This window comes from Papaver somniferum, chromosome 11, assembly GCF_003573695.1.
Source record: "Papaver somniferum cultivar HN1 chromosome 11, ASM357369v1, whole genome shotgun sequence".
Taxonomy (NCBI): Eukaryota; Viridiplantae; Streptophyta; class Magnoliopsida; order Ranunculales; family Papaveraceae; genus Papaver; species Papaver somniferum.
The window spans coordinates 46,272,816-46,289,512 of record NC_039368.1 but is presented as its reverse complement, the minus strand read 5'-3'; the positions used below and the strand labels follow the sequence as shown (position 1 = coordinate 46,289,512).

General features: G+C 35.8%; 3 protein-coding genes across 7 annotated transcripts; 1 reads left to right on the top strand and 2 right to left on the bottom strand.

The window, feature by feature from the left end:
• The first annotated feature begins 2,216 nt into the window (after positions 1–2,216).
• On the top strand, positions 2,217–7,545 carry LOC113323169. 5 transcript variants are annotated; one of them, XM_026571443.1, is made up of 9 exons: positions 2,217–2,511; positions 3,954–4,065; positions 4,150–4,989; positions 5,085–5,382; positions 5,528–5,737; positions 5,908–6,081; positions 6,184–6,381; positions 6,470–6,583; positions 6,883–7,545. In XM_026571443.1, exons 3-9 carry the CDS (start codon positions 4,184–4,186, stop codon positions 7,222–7,224), a joined length of 2,142 nt encoding a protein of 713 aa, XP_026427228.1. In that variant the 5' UTR covers positions 2,217–2,511; positions 3,954–4,065; positions 4,150–4,183; the 3' UTR covers positions 7,225–7,545. The 5 variants fall into 5 exon arrangements, with proteins under 5 accessions (XP_026427228.1, XP_026427229.1, XP_026427230.1 ...); XM_026571444.1 differs by having other exon boundaries at positions 2,221–2,511; positions 3,886–4,046; XM_026571441.1 differs by having other exon boundaries at positions 2,223–2,511; positions 3,886–4,065.
• Positions 7,546–7,977: 432 nt separating this feature from the next.
• On the bottom strand, positions 7,978–9,851 carry LOC113321074 (60S ribosomal protein L31-like). Its single transcript, XM_026568956.1, has 2 exons — positions 9,634–9,851; positions 7,978–8,444 (listed from the first exon to the last, which is right to left on the bottom strand). The coding sequence occupies exons 1-2, from the start codon at positions 9,717–9,719 to the stop codon at positions 8,165–8,167; spliced, it is 366 nt and encodes a 121-aa protein (XP_026424741.1). The 5' UTR covers positions 9,720–9,851; the 3' UTR covers positions 7,978–8,164.
• Positions 9,852–10,602: 751 nt separating this feature from the next.
• On the bottom strand, positions 10,603–15,143 carry LOC113324375. Its single transcript, XM_026572696.1, has 6 exons — positions 14,927–15,143; positions 14,624–14,809; positions 14,151–14,459; positions 11,966–13,303; positions 11,442–11,825; positions 10,603–10,922 (listed from the first exon to the last, which is right to left on the bottom strand). Exons 1-6 carry the CDS (start codon positions 15,141–15,143, stop codon positions 10,603–10,605), a joined length of 2,754 nt encoding a protein of 917 aa, XP_026428481.1.
• Positions 15,144–16,697: the final 1,554 nt, after the last annotated feature.

Below are 16,697 nucleotides of genomic sequence, written 5' to 3'. Positions count from 1 at the left end.
CACATAATAATTTCATCAAAACACACATGAGAAAACAGTGGTTACAAGTTTCCAAATCCCTCTCCACTTACAGAGAAAAAAGGCCTGAGCTTTAAGCTTGCGACTTTATACTATGACAATGGTGCTAGGACTTTGAGCAAATAAAATAACCGATATCAATTATTAGCAATGGATAACGTAAGTCAAACAGTATATATACAATAAGCTGGTACAACACCACATAGTTTATGATTCCATTTTTTTGTCAAAGTCCAAGAACCATATTGGTGATACTGTCAAATAACTTGATGCTAATATCAACTTCATATTCATTTGCCTGTCCAAGACAACAAAAATTAGAGAATTATAATCTAAAAGTAACTGCAGTAATGGTCCAAAGACATTAACATTTAAAACTAAAACCCAAAAGTGATCATCATCAGTAATTTTACGGGATGGCCTCTCTTATGTCTCCATCCCTGTTTGTTATGGCTATAAGGAGTTACCTTTCAATTGTACTGAGCTCATTCTATCCTTCGTGCGTCCATTCTTTTTGAAATTCCCAATTCCTAGTGACTACTGTCCCAAGTTCTATAAACCAATATAATTTAAATTAAGCTTCCAGAATAAGATACAGACAAAGACATCATTCCAAAATGAATTAAAACGGCATATTACAATATGTTAGACGTTGGTTTAGTATGCTTAGGAGAGATTTCGATCACAAAGCCTCAGTAATCCAATAAGCAACATATCCCATATTCTAAATGATCAAATTAACAAAATCCACCAACAAATCACCCCTACAATTACTAAATAAGTAAAGAATGAAATAAAAAAATTTACCCTTTTTTTCTTAATTCAGGTTTTTCATCAAACACTCCATGTGCAATTTTATTGGTTTCAACTTTCAAGAGGTGTGTCTCTCCTTGTTGTATTGAGCTCCTCATATATCTTCTTCACCTGCAAAATCATGCTTGAATGCAAGTATACAAGCCAACATTTTTAAGCTTTCACAAACACCGGAACATTCTCTGTTTCTTTTAGCCATTCACTTCCCACAAAAAGGTGAAAACAACTAGTGTTCTTCAGCATTTTTCTCATTTAAAATCACTATACAAAACTCATTCAAAATTGGAATTTAGCCACAACCAATCCTTCACCAGAACTTAAATTACTTTGATTCCTCTCTATTGACTACCAACATTAACGGAAGCAAAATCAAATAATTTAGAAATGATAGATTAAGCTAGAAAAGGAATAAAATTAAACTACAAAACGTATGAGATAGTGAAGAAATTATGGGAGTTCATGGAAATCGCTTCTTTCTTCATAATTTAGGTTCTCAGTTCAGAGATTGGGAAGTGAAATTATCATGGCTGATAACTTATTTTGAGGTTTTAAGCAGATTTGGTCGGGTACCCAGGAACCACGGGTACCCGTCGGGTAGGACCCGTTTATGAATGAGTCTATTCGGGTAAATACCCGCCGGGTCCTAAATGGTTAATGGGTCCAACTTTTGGACTCGGAACCGGACCCAAATTCAGCGGGTTCGGTTCCGGTTCCAGGTAATGGGTACCCATTGACAGCCCTAGGTCATCTATTAGTGTGCCAAAATTTAAAAATTAATAGCTCATCTATTTAGGGACGGAGAGAGTATTAAAAAATAAAAAAACTTAGTAACAACGTTTTTTAGACTCGTTAAACCGTTTTCACGCACGTTATAACTGTTACATAGGAATTTCAGATCATAATTTTTTTTATTTTCTATTTAACCGTTACAATCGTTATTTTCAAAAAAACGTCTAAAAACGTGTTTTTTACCCAAAACATGCTCACACCTGTCAAAACGCATTATAACGGTCGCGCCTAGTATCCGTGACCTGAGCCGTGACCCGTTTTTCAAATCTTGGCTGATGCTTCAGCTAAAGCTGTTCGAAAACTGTGTGGGGAATGGTGGGCTGAACCACCTGATGTTTTAATTTCTCATATCGATTATGATATAAACAAGCTTTCTGTTTAATATCAAGTCTCTTTGTTTTAAAAAAAAAAAAACAAATAACGTGGTGTAATAATCTTTAGGCCAATTGGGGTAACGTAACCGGTACGATCGGTGATAATTCTTCCACCGACAACTTTATCCCCGGACCGTACAAACAGCTGCGGTCATCTAAGAAAAGTGTCCCTACTTAAATTGGATCCCAAGATTTCCGTCTGAAAAAGAAAATTAATATTATCTGAATTCAGACTCTTCAGTATCACACAGGACAGAAACCAACCAACTCTTTACTCAGAAACAAAACAGACAAGAATGAATTCATGACGACGGAGACAAATAAGAATAGTTATTGGACTTTATAAAAATCTTCCATTAAATCCCCTTTAATAATACTCTCTTTTAATTACAGATTCTCCTCTCATTCTCACTCGTTTCCAGAGAAAGAAGAAGAAGAAGAAGAATGGCGGTGGATCATCAAGCATTTTAAATTTTTCCGAAGAAGATCAAAACAACAGACTCAGAAAGGATTTTCAGTAAGTTTGTAACATTTTGTCTTCTTCATTATTTTTGTTTTACTTTCTCACTTGAAAGAAGAAGAAGAAAACAGAAGAAAAATGTTTGTTGGATTGAATTCTTGTGATCTGTCACTTTCTAACAAATCGATTATGTCGTTTCTGTTGAATTTTGCTTTTTCTCTGTTTTCATTTTGTAGTTTACAGTATTCTGTTTCTAATCTCTCTTTTGTATCTTCTGATTGGATCCGGATTAAGAAAGTTTTATATATATTTTGGTTCGATGCTGCTGCATTAATCCATTTAGGAGATTTTTTTTTGTGTTCGCTTGCTAAAATTCTAGTATGAAGTGGTAGTGTTCATTGATGGTTATTCCTTCGATGGTATTAAGTAGGAAATTCTGATGAGATTAATTAAAATTTTACCTTTTTTAAGGTGATATCTTCTAAGTGAAAGTTTAGCAGATCCAGTTTCTATTTTACTACTATTTGAGAAACTAGATTAGCATGGAGGAACCAGATTAGCATAAAATGTTGATCAGTAATCTGCAACCTTGTCCGCTGATTGTCTCAATTTCAGAAAAGTAATTCAAGCTGGATTCTGTGTGAACTTTAGTGAATTGATGCGATTCCCCAGTTTAACTTTAGAAAAGTAGAGATTTGTCCATCTTTTCTCAAAAGCTTATCTGTGTCCTCAGACCTCAGTGGAGAAGAAGTGAAAAGATCCCCAATTCAATAGTGATTACTCCATAATTGCATTTGTCTGAAATACTTTAAGTTTGTTTCTGTTTACTTCTCTGTGATCTCAATATTTTACTTGTTTAATTCAAAAAGAGAAAAAACTTGGAAACAATAAGATAAGTATGAAGTTCGGTGATTTGGATCAAGCCTTTTATAAAAAAAAAAAATGTATGCCTCAAAAAGTAAAATAAATGTGATGTTGCATCAAGTCCACTGACTGTCAGTGAGGTGGGAATTCTTTTGTATATATTTTTAATATCAAATTCATGGATGATGCATTCAACGGTCAAACAATTATCCATCTGAACGTTGTAAGTAGATCTACCCAATCACAGAAGAGCGGATGGACTATGGAGGATTGCAAGTCATCTGTGTTATTTTGTCAGTCTTCTATCTTTACTAGTACTATGCAGTTTGGCACCGGACACACTCAAAACTTTATAAGATGAATGGTTAGATGGAAATCTCAAGTTGCTATTAACTGTGACCACGTTAAAAACCCGTCTCTTCTTTATCATATAGTTAGTTCTTTCATTTGAAGTTCATAAATGTTTATTTGAACATTCCATGGGCTAATTTAAGAGATTTTAGTGGTTTTAGCTGATGCATTATAACTCGCGGTATGCTGTTTTTTTCCCCACTGCTGTTGAAAAAGTTGAAGGGAAGTGAATGCGAGACAGATGAACAAAAAGACTAACTTGCCTAATATTAATTGAGTAATAGCTCCGGCAGAAGCGAAAGAACTGAAAATAAAGCAAGGAGGTGATTATTAATTGTCGAATGTTAAAGGAACAGTACACAAGAGCTTGGAACTAGGCCAGTATCCAGCATTGTAGTAAGTGATTATAAGTTATAACGCGGAACAGAATCTTTTGAAGTTTACTGGTATGCTTATAGATTTTTTGGATGACGTGTGCAGGTTTAAGCGAGAAACAAGTCCACAAGCTCAAGAAATGGTTGCCAAGGAGATCAGGGACCAAGTTGAAGATCCATCAAGTGAATCCGAGATTGAATCAAAGCATTTAAAAGAAGACGTATCTGATTGTGATACAGTAAAAGATTTTATATCATCCCAAGGGGATGCACAAACAACTGAGGATGACAAAGTAGAAAGAATTTCGAAGGTACCCAAAAAGGTTGCTAAAAAGGAACCTGTTCCACGCTTATCAAAAACTAGAAAGGACAGGCAAGAAGCAAACAAGACCCAGAGCAAATCATTGAGTAACACGCCAAAGAAACCAGCAAAATCTAATAGAGGAGTTCCTAGAAATTCCACTAAAACAATTCCAGATGGGAAGTCCAAGATTATGAAAGTTCATCCGAAACCTTCGTCAGAATCGTCCGAAGGAATTGATGATGGTAATAAACCCATTGAAGAGGTTAAAGAAATAGATAACTTGAATGAGGCACCAAATGAAATTCCAAGTATTGGTAGTGATAATGAAGCATCTGATGTGGAGGAGAACTGTTTGGATGAAGGCGAAGCATCAAATGATCAAAGGATTGAGGAAATGGAAGCAAGAATCAGGAAACTTGAGGAGGAGCTCAGAGAAGTTGCTGGTCTTGAAATCTCACTCTACTCTGTTGTACCAGAACATGGAAGCTCATCTCATAAAGTGCACACTCCTGCTCGACGTCTTTCTAGACTGTATCTACATTCTTGCAAGCATCCGGCTCAAAACAAAAGAGGCACAATTGCAAAGAACACTGTATCAGGACTGATACTGATAGCAAAGTCCTGTGGAAATGATGTTCCAAGGTATAAAAGAAATCATGATTATTTGATTCCCTTGTAATGCTTCTTCCCTTATTCTTCCCAAGGAGACTGATATTCTTTTCCTGATGTTATTATAGATTAACATTCTGGTTATCAAACACCGTGGTCCTGAGGGAAATTCTCTCTCAAGCTTTTGGTAATTCACTTAATTTGAGTCCAATTTCGAGGGTGACGGAGTTAAATGATGGGGCCAAGAGAAGCGAGGGTAAGTCTACATCAAATCAATGCAACGCTAGTGGTTGGGACAAACAAGGCAAGAACAGTGGTTTAACACAGATTCTTGAAGTCTGGCAAGAGACCCGTTCATACATATCTGCACTAGAAAAAGTTGAATCCTGGATCTTCTCACGAATTGTAGAGTCAGTGTGGTGGCAGGTAAAAACGGAAACACTGATACTAACTTCATAATTACGAGAAATTGCAGTATGCTGAATCAGTTAATCACCAATCTAATGTGTTCAGTTAATTGTATCTGCTTTACGAGTTTAGTCTCTTTTTAAACTATGTTTTGGCTTTCCAGACCTTAACACCTCACATGCAACCCCCAGTTGAGGATCTATATTCTAATAGAAGTCAAGGAAAGCTGTCAGGACCAGCTTTGGGTAATCAGCAACAAGGAAACTTTTCAATCAACTTGTGGACAAGTGCTTTTAAAGATGCCTTTCAAAGACTTTGTCCTCTGAGGGCAGCAGGGCATGAGTGTGGTTGCCTCCCAGTACTGGCTAGATTGGTATGTGATTTCAGTGATTGATCAGTACCACATTTCTACATTCACCTTCTTCCATTTATGGCTTCAATCTGTTATTTGTTTCAACAACCTAACCATCCACAAATAGTGAATAAATCTTGATTAAATTATTATCTGCTTTGAAGTTTAACTAGCCTTTAATATGTGAACAGGTGATGGAGCAGTGTGTGGCGAGATTAGATGTTGCCATGTTCAATGCAATTTTACGTGAGTCAGCTAATGAAATCCCAACGGACCCTGTCTCTGACCCAATAGTTGACTCGAAGGTTCTACCAATTCTAGCTGGAAACTTGAGCTTCGGATCTGGTGCACAACTGAAAAATTCTGTATGCGCCACTTTCTTCTTTGTTTCGTTAATTGTACAATACAATGCTACTCTTTGGTCCATGTTTCGTTGCTTAAATGATTGTTGGTCAACCATTCTGCAGGTTGGTAACTGGTCTAGATGGCTTACTGATCTGTTTGGCATGGATACGGATGAATCACCAGAAGATAGTGGTAACGATGAGGATGAGGACAGAAATGGAAGAGATGTTGTACCCAAATCCTTTCGTCTTCTTAATGCACTAAGTGATCTTTTAATGCTACCAAAAGACATGCTTATAGACAGATCCATCAGGAAAGAGGTCTTTTTCTACACATCTTTATTTCATTTTTAATTTTTTAAAGCTAACACTGCAAAGTTGATCCAGTTTCTTATTTTGTATTTCGCAGGTGTGCCCTGCAATTGATCTTCCCTTGATTAAGCGAATATTGTGCAACTTCACTCCTGATGAATTTTGTCCCGATCCAGTCCCTGGGGTTGTTCTAGAGGCCTTAAACGCGGAGGTACAAAGTTAAATAGAGGTCTATCCAACTTTATTCTTTATAGAGAACTATGGATTGGTTACAACATCATGGTTACAGACCATTCTTGTCGTGTACCTTTGACAACCATTAGAAAACTAGCAATAAGCTAGGTGTTTCAGTTCAGAAAGCTTAAAGTTGTTGGTTGATTTAATTTCAAGTCATTCCACATTATAGTTGTGCCACTACAAGTTTAAATGGGTTGCTTTAGTTTCTTTACTGTGGTTTCCACCGAAATTCACTTTTCACTGACACAAGTTGGATTTACCTTTTCTATCTAGAGTATCGTCGAGATGCAGTCCTCAGACGGAGACTCAACCAGTTTCCCTGTTAGTGCTGCTACAGTAGTCTATGTTCCCCCTTCCCACACTGACGTGCAACAGAAAGTAGGGGATAATATTGGCGAAAGATCCAAGTTTGAGAGGAATGTTTCTGTGGTTCAAAGGAAAGGGTATACCAGTGATGAAGAATTGGATGAACTTGATTCTCCATTAACGTCGATCATCGACAAGATGCCAGCACCAACAACAGCTGATAATGGAACTGGAAAACACAATGGAAATACAAAGTTTGGTGGTGCAAGTGTCAGGTACGAACTCCTTCGTGAGGTCTGGATTGTATAATATACCAAATGTCTTAGATAAATAGCGAGTAAAAGAAGATACATATACAGAAATGAGGTTAAAAAAGTTGCTGAAAAAAGAAATAAGATGGTGTTGGATGTAGTTGAAATTGTAAGAAAATCAGACACGTTGTTCTATTATCAACATGAATTCCAAGATTTATTTCTTTTGTACTTCAGGAAACAGTGAGCTTATTCTTAATGTTTGGTTCAGCACCCTCTTGGAAAGCACATGAACTTGGTGTAATTGGTTATAAATTTTATAGATCTGTACCCAATTTTTGGAATGTGAATGTAATCTAATCAATGAAATTACCAATCAATTCTTCACCTATCTTTGAAGGTTTAAAGAGAGGTTTCGCTTTTTCTTAAGATCAGCTTATGTAAGAGGCTTCACTGCATGATTCTAAAATGAAAACTCAATATACTCGCGGAGGAGTGAACAAATTAGAAATAAATTGATGAAAATATGATCGAGTGAAGATTTATCTCCCCATTAGCTTGAACAGATCAAGTCTGAGTTTGTGTACTAGCTAGATCATAAAAGGTTTAACCGTAAGAAATTCCACAAAGGAAAATGCATCTGCAAAATTCCATAATGCAGTCGTTCAACAGTAATAATCTGATTGAGACACCCTACTTCATTAATTCAATGGCATAGGACAAATAGCAAATCCATACACCACAGAATTTCATAATCGTCAATCGATGCAATGTTCACTATTTAGTTGAAATCGAGAAAGCACGGACAATATCATGGAAACTCTTAATTTAATGCAGGAGAATAAAACTTTAGAAGACAGCATATAAGAATTTAATTCGTTACTATGTTGGTGGAAATTCTCTGATACAGATTTCAAAATCAATATTTTGTCTCCATTAGCTAATGAAGATGCAGTTATAATCAAGCTATCAAAGACCTGTACGACTGACCAAGTTTTTCAATCTGTTTCATCAATGATCTTGGTGCCCAAACCTTTAAGGCCCTCAACAGGTATTTCTGCAACACTGACCAGTGAATAGAGCTCTTCCTTTGCATCTTCTTCGTCATTCCTTTTGCGAGCAATACGAACACGTACTCTCCTTGGTACACTGCGGATCCCTTTGCTCCATATGTGTTTGTTTAGCTTCACATCCACTCTGACATCGGTTGTTCCCATTGCCTTCTGAGCGAATTTTCTGATTTCTTTAATGGCCTTGGGTGCCATCTTCTTAAATGTGCTGCAATGAATTCAATAAACATTCATGTTTCACGTCAGTTACCAAAATAATCTTGCAACAAAAGCACCAAATATTAGATATTCACAACAAGCATAATGGAGAGAATGGACATTTACTACAAACTTCGGGGCACTTAAAGGGAACATCTTCTAGAAAAAACATTAAAAATATGCAACAATTGGAAGGTTTTTATGGGTCATTGATTCAAGCAATTTACATAAGCAGTGAAATTGGAGAAGCACAGAAAACGACAAGGACAACACCAAATGAACAAGAATTGCTACTTCAAAGCTTAGTTGGCAGGACCGTGAGGTTGCCTAACAATCCTCTGGTAGGAGCCGCGATTCAACAGAATCCACCTAGGAACCTTCCCAAAACGTGATTCCAGATTTAGATAATCACGAATCCAGAAGGTTCTTCCAATTTTGGTGCTAAAAATTCTTATACATATTACTCTAAAGTGAGCTTTCTTAAAGTTCTAACAAAAATATAGTAGGATTCTAAGATAAAGGGATAGGTTTTGTGTTTTGAGTATTTTTACTTGGTGGCGTAGTTAAGTGCTTAGCTTGTTTTTCATTGTAGATATCAGGCTAAATTTACAATGACATATGTGCTTCTAAGGAGCTCCCAACATAGGATTCTTCTAGGTTTTCTTAGCTTCAAATACACAGTAATCTTCCGTGAGTAACAATGCACCTTCCAACCAAACATTTATGTAAAGTAAACACCTTCTCTTGTGTTCAGAAGAGAGTTACCAATTGGTAGTTTCACTTGGGTAGAACCCAAAACGCATTAGTCAGAAATTTCAGTCACACCAATAGTGGATCACTAGGTAGCAGTTTGTTGGCAGTTACACTTATATAGAGGACATTGGATGCATTAGCCTGAAACCCCAACTAGATATAGAATTTAAGTTGGAATAAAATAAGCTCAGTTCTTTACAATTTTGTACTTAGATGCAACTCCATTGTGAAAATTTTGCATAAAAGATGCTATTAAAACGTACCTAAACTAGAAATTACTTGTTTCAATAGTACTGGGAAGGCTTTAAAATAAAAACTTAACAAAACCCTAATTAAGTAACGAGGAACATCAGAAATAATCAGGACAATTTACAAAGTTTATTGTGTTAGAAGCAATTTACACCAATCAGGACAAAGAAATAATCAAAAATGAAGAAATCTATTACCATCCATGTAAGCGTTTGTGAAGATTAACCGTATACTCTCTGGTAACGACTTCTTCCTTTCTTCCTTTGTTTGTCTTCTCCACCATTTTTGCAGCTTTCTTTCTTTCTTTCGTCCTGGCTTCTTTGCTTTCAAAACCCTGATTCGCCAGCTGCTACGAAAACCCTAAAAGGTATATATAAGTAGAACTTCACCTGGAAATACCCTTGTCTTGTCTGGTATCCGAGGATTTATATGGAATTCAATTATTCTAATATGCCTATAATTGGCAAGCCAAGTAATAAGGATTTTTTTTTTTTTTATTATTCTTATATTACCAGAATAATCAAAAGAAGATCTGTCAATCCTAGAAGTCTTTGCTATAATATGAGCAGCATTGTTAGCTGTTCTCTTAACATGATTAACAGAAAACCAAGAAAAATTAGATAGCAGATGCCTTATTTGATTATTTCATCTATAATTCCTTAATTCAACCAGTGAACTGAGGATTTGGCCTACTTGATGGAGCTAATTACATTCAAACTGTCGCCCTCAAAAGTAACTTGCTGCAAACTGTATTGTCTAGCTCATAATATAGCTTCCTTCATGGCCAGACATTCAGCTTGTTTCGCATCTATTCCTCCATTGAAGTATCTCCCTCTGATGGCCCAACATTGCCCTATTGAGTCACGAATAATCAGACCAATTGCAAATTCATAAGTAACATGATCAAATGAAGCATCTATATTAATTTTAAACACATGTGGTGGAGGAGGATACCAGGTTTGTATCACTTTCTACTACGGCATAATGTTAGGCACTAAACACTGATTAACCATATTCTTAATTGACGAAATTGTAACAAACACATTCTGGTTTTTATTTTGAAAGAGTTTTGAGCATCTATTTTTCCAGAGATACGATGTTGTGATCATTAGAGTTAAACTCCATCGATTCCTGTCTTCTGTAGATGAACTAGTAGTATCTTCGAACTAGCTAGCTATCCAGGTCACAATATCAATATTTTGGCTTTGCAGAGATGCAGTATTGATATTCAAAGCCAACCATATTGATCTTGAATGATCACATTGAACTAACAAGTGATGCAAAGATTCTTCAGCTTGAGAGCATATAGGACAAGTAGTATCTATATTACTATTATACTCATTAAGCTTTACTATAGTAGGCATAATTGATTTCAGACATTTCCAAATAAAAAGCTTAACCTTGTGAGGAGCATTTGATTTCCACAGTTTCCTCCAGTTAACATTCGGTGTATCTGAATTCCTTAGTTGAGCTTCATCAGAAGTATCTGTCAAAGCTTTATAAGTTGATTTAACAGAAAAGATGCATGTCCTACTTGGTTCCCATATAAGTTTGTCCTCACCATATTGAACCAAATGCATTCTGAGTATTAGCTGTGCTATTTCAGCTGGAAACAGGTCAGAAATAAGTTGGATATTCCATCTTTTTGGATGATCCAACATTAAATCCGATACATAAACTATTCTAGTTGGTTCTATAAAAGTATCATTTGGTATTGGAGTAGAATCAAGACCAACAACCCATTTATCATACCAGACTAAAATACTATTCCCATCTTTGACATCTCATCTATGGAATTTTCTCACATAGAATAAACCCACTTCTAGTCCTTTCCAAATCCATGATGAATTATAAGGGGATTCTTGTAAGTGAAGGAAACTAGAGAATGGAGAATATTTTGATTTCATAATTCGAGCCCAAGGTTTTTCTGCTTCTGCGCATAACCTCCAGGCTAACTTGATGATCAATGCTAAGTTAAATTTTTCAAGATTTCTAAAAGCCAAACCTCCATCATCTAAGGGTGCACATGGAGAATTCCATGCCACTATGTTTAAACCATGATTTGACTTATGACCCCACCAAAATTTTCTTTGGACAGAGTCTAATTTATGGATGACATTTTTCGGCAATCTAAAGTTACTCATATAATCAGTAGGGATGGAATTGAGAACTGACTTCACTAATGTTGATCTAGCAGCTTGATTAAGTGTTTTAGAGTCCTGAATAGATTTGAAAGAACTTGATTTCGATTCACCTAAAAGGATAGGCAAGCCCAGGTATTTATCAGTTGAACTAAGTTGCTTGACTCCAAGTTTATTCCTGATATCTAACTTAGCATCTTCCGATAATCTCATGTGACGAAAGCTGAAGACTTCGAAAAGTTTATCAGCTGACCAGAAATAACACAAAATATTTGTAAACAAGACTGCACCTGATAAATACTTGATTGATCAGCCTGAAAAAAGAGTATGCAATCGTCTGCAAAAAGTAGGTGACTCACAAAAAGTGAATTTTTTGTAACTTGAATACCACAGAGTAAACTGTTAGCTTCTGCATGCATCAATGATCTAGCTAGATATTCCATAGAGATGATGAAAAGATAAGGGGATAATGGATCCCCTTGTCGCAGTCCTCTAGATGGCATATAAGACTGGCAAATGCTACCATTCAGTCTAATCGACACTGTAGTAGTGGAAATACACTGGAAAATAATAGTGCGCAAGTCTTCACAAAAACCTAGAGAGGAAGGCATCTTATCAATAAAACACCATTCTACCTTGTCGAAAGCTTTCAACATATCTAATTTTAGAGCCACCAATCCCATCTTCTTTTTTGACTCCTTCATGGAGTGAATTAATTCATGAGCCATAACGATGTTATCATTAATGTATCTCCTAGGGACATATGATGCTTGAGTTGGGAAAATTATTTTCTCCATCGGTGGCTTAATTCTTGTTACAACGAGCTTTGAAATTATCTTATAAAATATATTACACACACCAATTGGCATGTAATCATAGGGAGTCGAAGGATGAAGAGTTTTAGGAATTAAAAAAGTAACAGTGTTGTTTATGTTATGCGGCATTTGTTTGCTAATAAATAATTGCTGCACCAAGTTAACGACATCTCTACCAGCCGTCTGCCATTGTGATAAAAATAAGCCAGCAGTGAATCCATCTGGACCCGGAGAGTTCCAACCCGGCATCTCTTTGAGAACATTAAAAATTTCCTCTTCAGAAGGTATGGAAATTAATGATTCATTTTCCTCTTGAGATATAATTGGTGAGATTATATCAAAATAATTATGATTAAACTGGGGATTTGTAGACTTATCAATAGAAGAAAAATGTCTAGTAAGAAGAGTCTCCAAATCCTTATGAGAATAGTACCATTGACCCTGATTATCTCTGAGAGATGATATATGATTTCTAGATCTTCTTCTATTGGCTAAAGAATGAAAATAAGCAGTGTTACGATATGAATCTTTAAGACAACGATCCCACGATTTGTGTTGCAAAAAATCTGCTTCCATCTTCTTCCAGTAATTCAACCTTTGAATAGTAAGATGAATCTTCTGGTAGATCACCTCACTATATGGTTGATCTTGAAGAAAGGACAACTGATTTTTAAGGTATTTAATATGAAAGCCAATTTTACCAAAATACTCTCTATTCCAAATAGAAAGTTTGCGCCTAGCATTACAAAGTTTCTGAGATAAATTCAGGTCCTCTGAAGAAGAATCCCAAGAATTTGCAATGACTTCAGAGCATTGTGGATCTCTAAACCAACATCTATAAAACTTCCAAACATTTATAGGCTTAAATGAATCAGTTTCTGAAATAAGGAGAATAAGCCAGTGATCTGATCCTAAAAATGGAGATGAAGCAATTTAGAATCCGAAAACTCTTTAATCCAATTTGAATTATGAAGCGCCAAATCTATTCTAGCTCTTTTATAGCCCTTCCCACTAATCCTATTAGATCAAGTATGATGAGATCTAGCATACCTCAAATCCATAAGACAGCGTCATTTAGGATGTTACAAACCCAGTTAACTAAAGTGCTAACACTACTTGAAGCATCACCCTTAGAAATATGAATGTTTAGATCACCTATAATGACCCATGGCTGGAAAACATTTTCACTAATTTCCTTAATAAACCCCATTGTTGTTGTTTAACTTCATTATGAGTAGATCCATAAACACAGGAAAGAAGCCACTCTTGCTTGGAAGGATTACTAGTAATTAACATATATATCATGTTATCTTTACTAAAAACTATGTCACAAGGAAATCCATCTTTCTATAATAAAGCTACACCCCCAGAAAGACCAACTGAACTAATAAAGTGAGAATTAGGATAATTAAATTTTTGAGTGAGGGCTTTAGCTCTTTCTATTCCAATTTTAGTTTCTACTAAGAAAATAATGTCTGGATTGTAAATTCTGATAATATCCCTTATATGATCTCTTGCATCTTTTCCAGCCAGGCCTTGGACATTCCAGGAAAATATTTTCATGATTTCAAGACTTGAAAATTGAAATCACAATCTATAATATGATTCACAAAACTAAAGAAACAACAAGTAAGTGGTAGATTAAAATTAAAAGTATATGTTCCTGAGGGATTAAGATTAAAGAGGAAATTACATGGCCATCAGTGCTTGAAGAAGTTGCTTTAAGTCTTTTGAAGTGGTTTTGCTCTGAAACAGTACCATGAAATGAGTTGAATGAGTTAGGAGATGGAGTAGTAACATCCAAACTAACACACTCATTTCCTGATAATTCTATATTAACATCAGTGGAATTATGGCCTGACATATTGTTTTCAAACTGATCCAGAAGTGCTTGAAGTGATTGTGAAAAAGCTCTAGTTGAATGAGGACTGTCTGGGTCAACATTAGCAACATTGTAATCATCAAAAGAAACATCCAGATCTCTTAAAGCAATATAAGATTTTAAATATCCACATGTGATCCAAATCCACTTCCCTAACCCATGGATGACTTGGAGTCCTGAATTTGCTGCTTCATATTTGCATTAGAAATATTATTTAAAATATCACTCTTTTCTAAATCTAACTATTTTGGACCACTAGACTGACCCTATTCAAATCTAATTCTCTTTCCCTTCTTCTGGACCACTTTATCTCTCTAAGAGAAACTATTAAAATTAATTTGTATTATACCTTGTTCATTACGGCCAACCCCAGTCACTGGAGAAAAAGAGGACAAAGGAATGCTTCTCATGTTGTTATCTGCACTTTTCTCTTTTAAAGAAACCATATCTTTTGAAACTTCCAACATAAATTGAGTAGGATTGACAGCAGGAACTTCTACATGCATACTAGTAGCATGATGAAATACTATTGCGTCTGCATGTGAATTCTGGACATTAATCTGAGTCTTCTCAGTGTGACCTTGATCGTGTTGATGAACTATTGCATGTTAATCCTCTTGCTCCTGTTGGACTTGAGTGCATGTGTAGTTACTAGCTTTATTTCCTCTCATATATGGATTTGTCCATGAAGGAGGGTCAAGAATAGAAGTTGAAGAGAGATATCCTCTTTGCTGTTGAAGAAGATAAGCCGCAATAGTTTCACATTCAAGCTCCTTATGATCGATTGTATAGCAGTACCCGCAGAGATTGAAAGGTTGCTTTTCATAAAATAACCTAATCCAGACTTCTTCCCTTGCTGCATTCTTCATCCAGAACCCTCTACGCAGTGGGTCTATAACATCCACCAGAACTAATGCTTTTTGCACTTTTCCTTTTTGAACAATACAATCAGGTGGATCTAGTTATTTTGCTTCCCCCATTGCTGATGCTATCCCCATAACAATATTTGGAAAAGCAAATCCTGGTTGCATGTTAGACAGGCGCAACCAAAAAAGTTGGTTGGTTAAATCAACTGCGGATTTTGGTATTTTAGGATTCCAAGGTTCAAGCACTAACAGGTCACCTTCAAGGAACCAAGGACGAAATTTTAAAACAACCCCATATTCCTCTTGAGTATGAAATTTTATGAGAAAACAGTCGTTTTCCTCCTTTTTGATGAAAATATCCTTACTTTTGGACCAGAGTTACTTTAGTTGCTTGTCTAGTTCACCAACCGTATATGTTTTTGCAGAATAAGCCTTTCCTAAAAAACTGAACTTGTACTGCTCAGCTCAGCTCCTAGAATCAAGTCTTCTGTAGAAAGTTGCGGTACCTTTAGAGCTCTGAGACGATCAGTTATCGAAGTAAACTCCATTCTTTTTTGGACTTGCATCAACTCAGAATCCATGTTGGTGAGACTAGAATAAGAAAATAAATGGGAGAAGAGAACGAGGTGCAAAGAAATTATAAACAAAACTCTACCGAAAAAATGATTAGTGAATGTTGAACACCTGGTAGAAATTTTCTTACAACCCACTGTTGTAATATTAAGATTGCGGTAAATAAGGATTCGATGCTCGGACTTGAATAGATTTAAAAACAAAAATATATACAAAATTGTCACAGGATCAAGAGATACTGGGACTCAGGATTTCACCAATTCTTATACTCATGCGATTCAATTATTAATTCTAGACAATTAAAGCTTATATTGATAACAAATATCGACTCTTACTTTGCCAAACATAGATTTTGTAAGTATTATATGTAAATCATAAGCATGATGCATCAATAATCTCATGGATTAAGCATACATCATCAGACAAAATCATAAATAATCAATAAAAATCATAATTCCATTCATAATAGTGCAAATAGTCATAAAAGAATTAAATAAAATTACTCATGCATAAAGAATGGTTTCCTCCATCATCCCAGTATTGGGGTTTAGCTATTCATATCAATCACGCACTCAACATATTAATTCAAAGCTCAAAGTGTAATTAAAAGAGTCAAAAGTTATAAAATAGTAGTTCTGAGACTTACAAAACACGTCCAGAAAAGAACGACAACAGAAAACTGCAGCGAACTGCGACACCTCTCTTCTGTTGTTGAGCTGCTGAAAATAAGACTGTTCTGAAGCTGCTGAAAATAAGACTGTCCTGGAGAGTCTGTTCTTCGTGTTCTTGAAGCTTTTTAATGGAAGCAGCAGCAGCAGCTGAACATTGCTGCTACTCCTTCTTCTTCGCTCCTCCTGGCTCTGTATCGACCCCAAACTCTTCATGCCCCTTCTCTGACATAAAACCAACTATTTATAGGCTTTAAATCCCCTTGAAACTCGATCAAACCCCTTGGAAATCTCCATTATTCTTTACGGTTTGTTT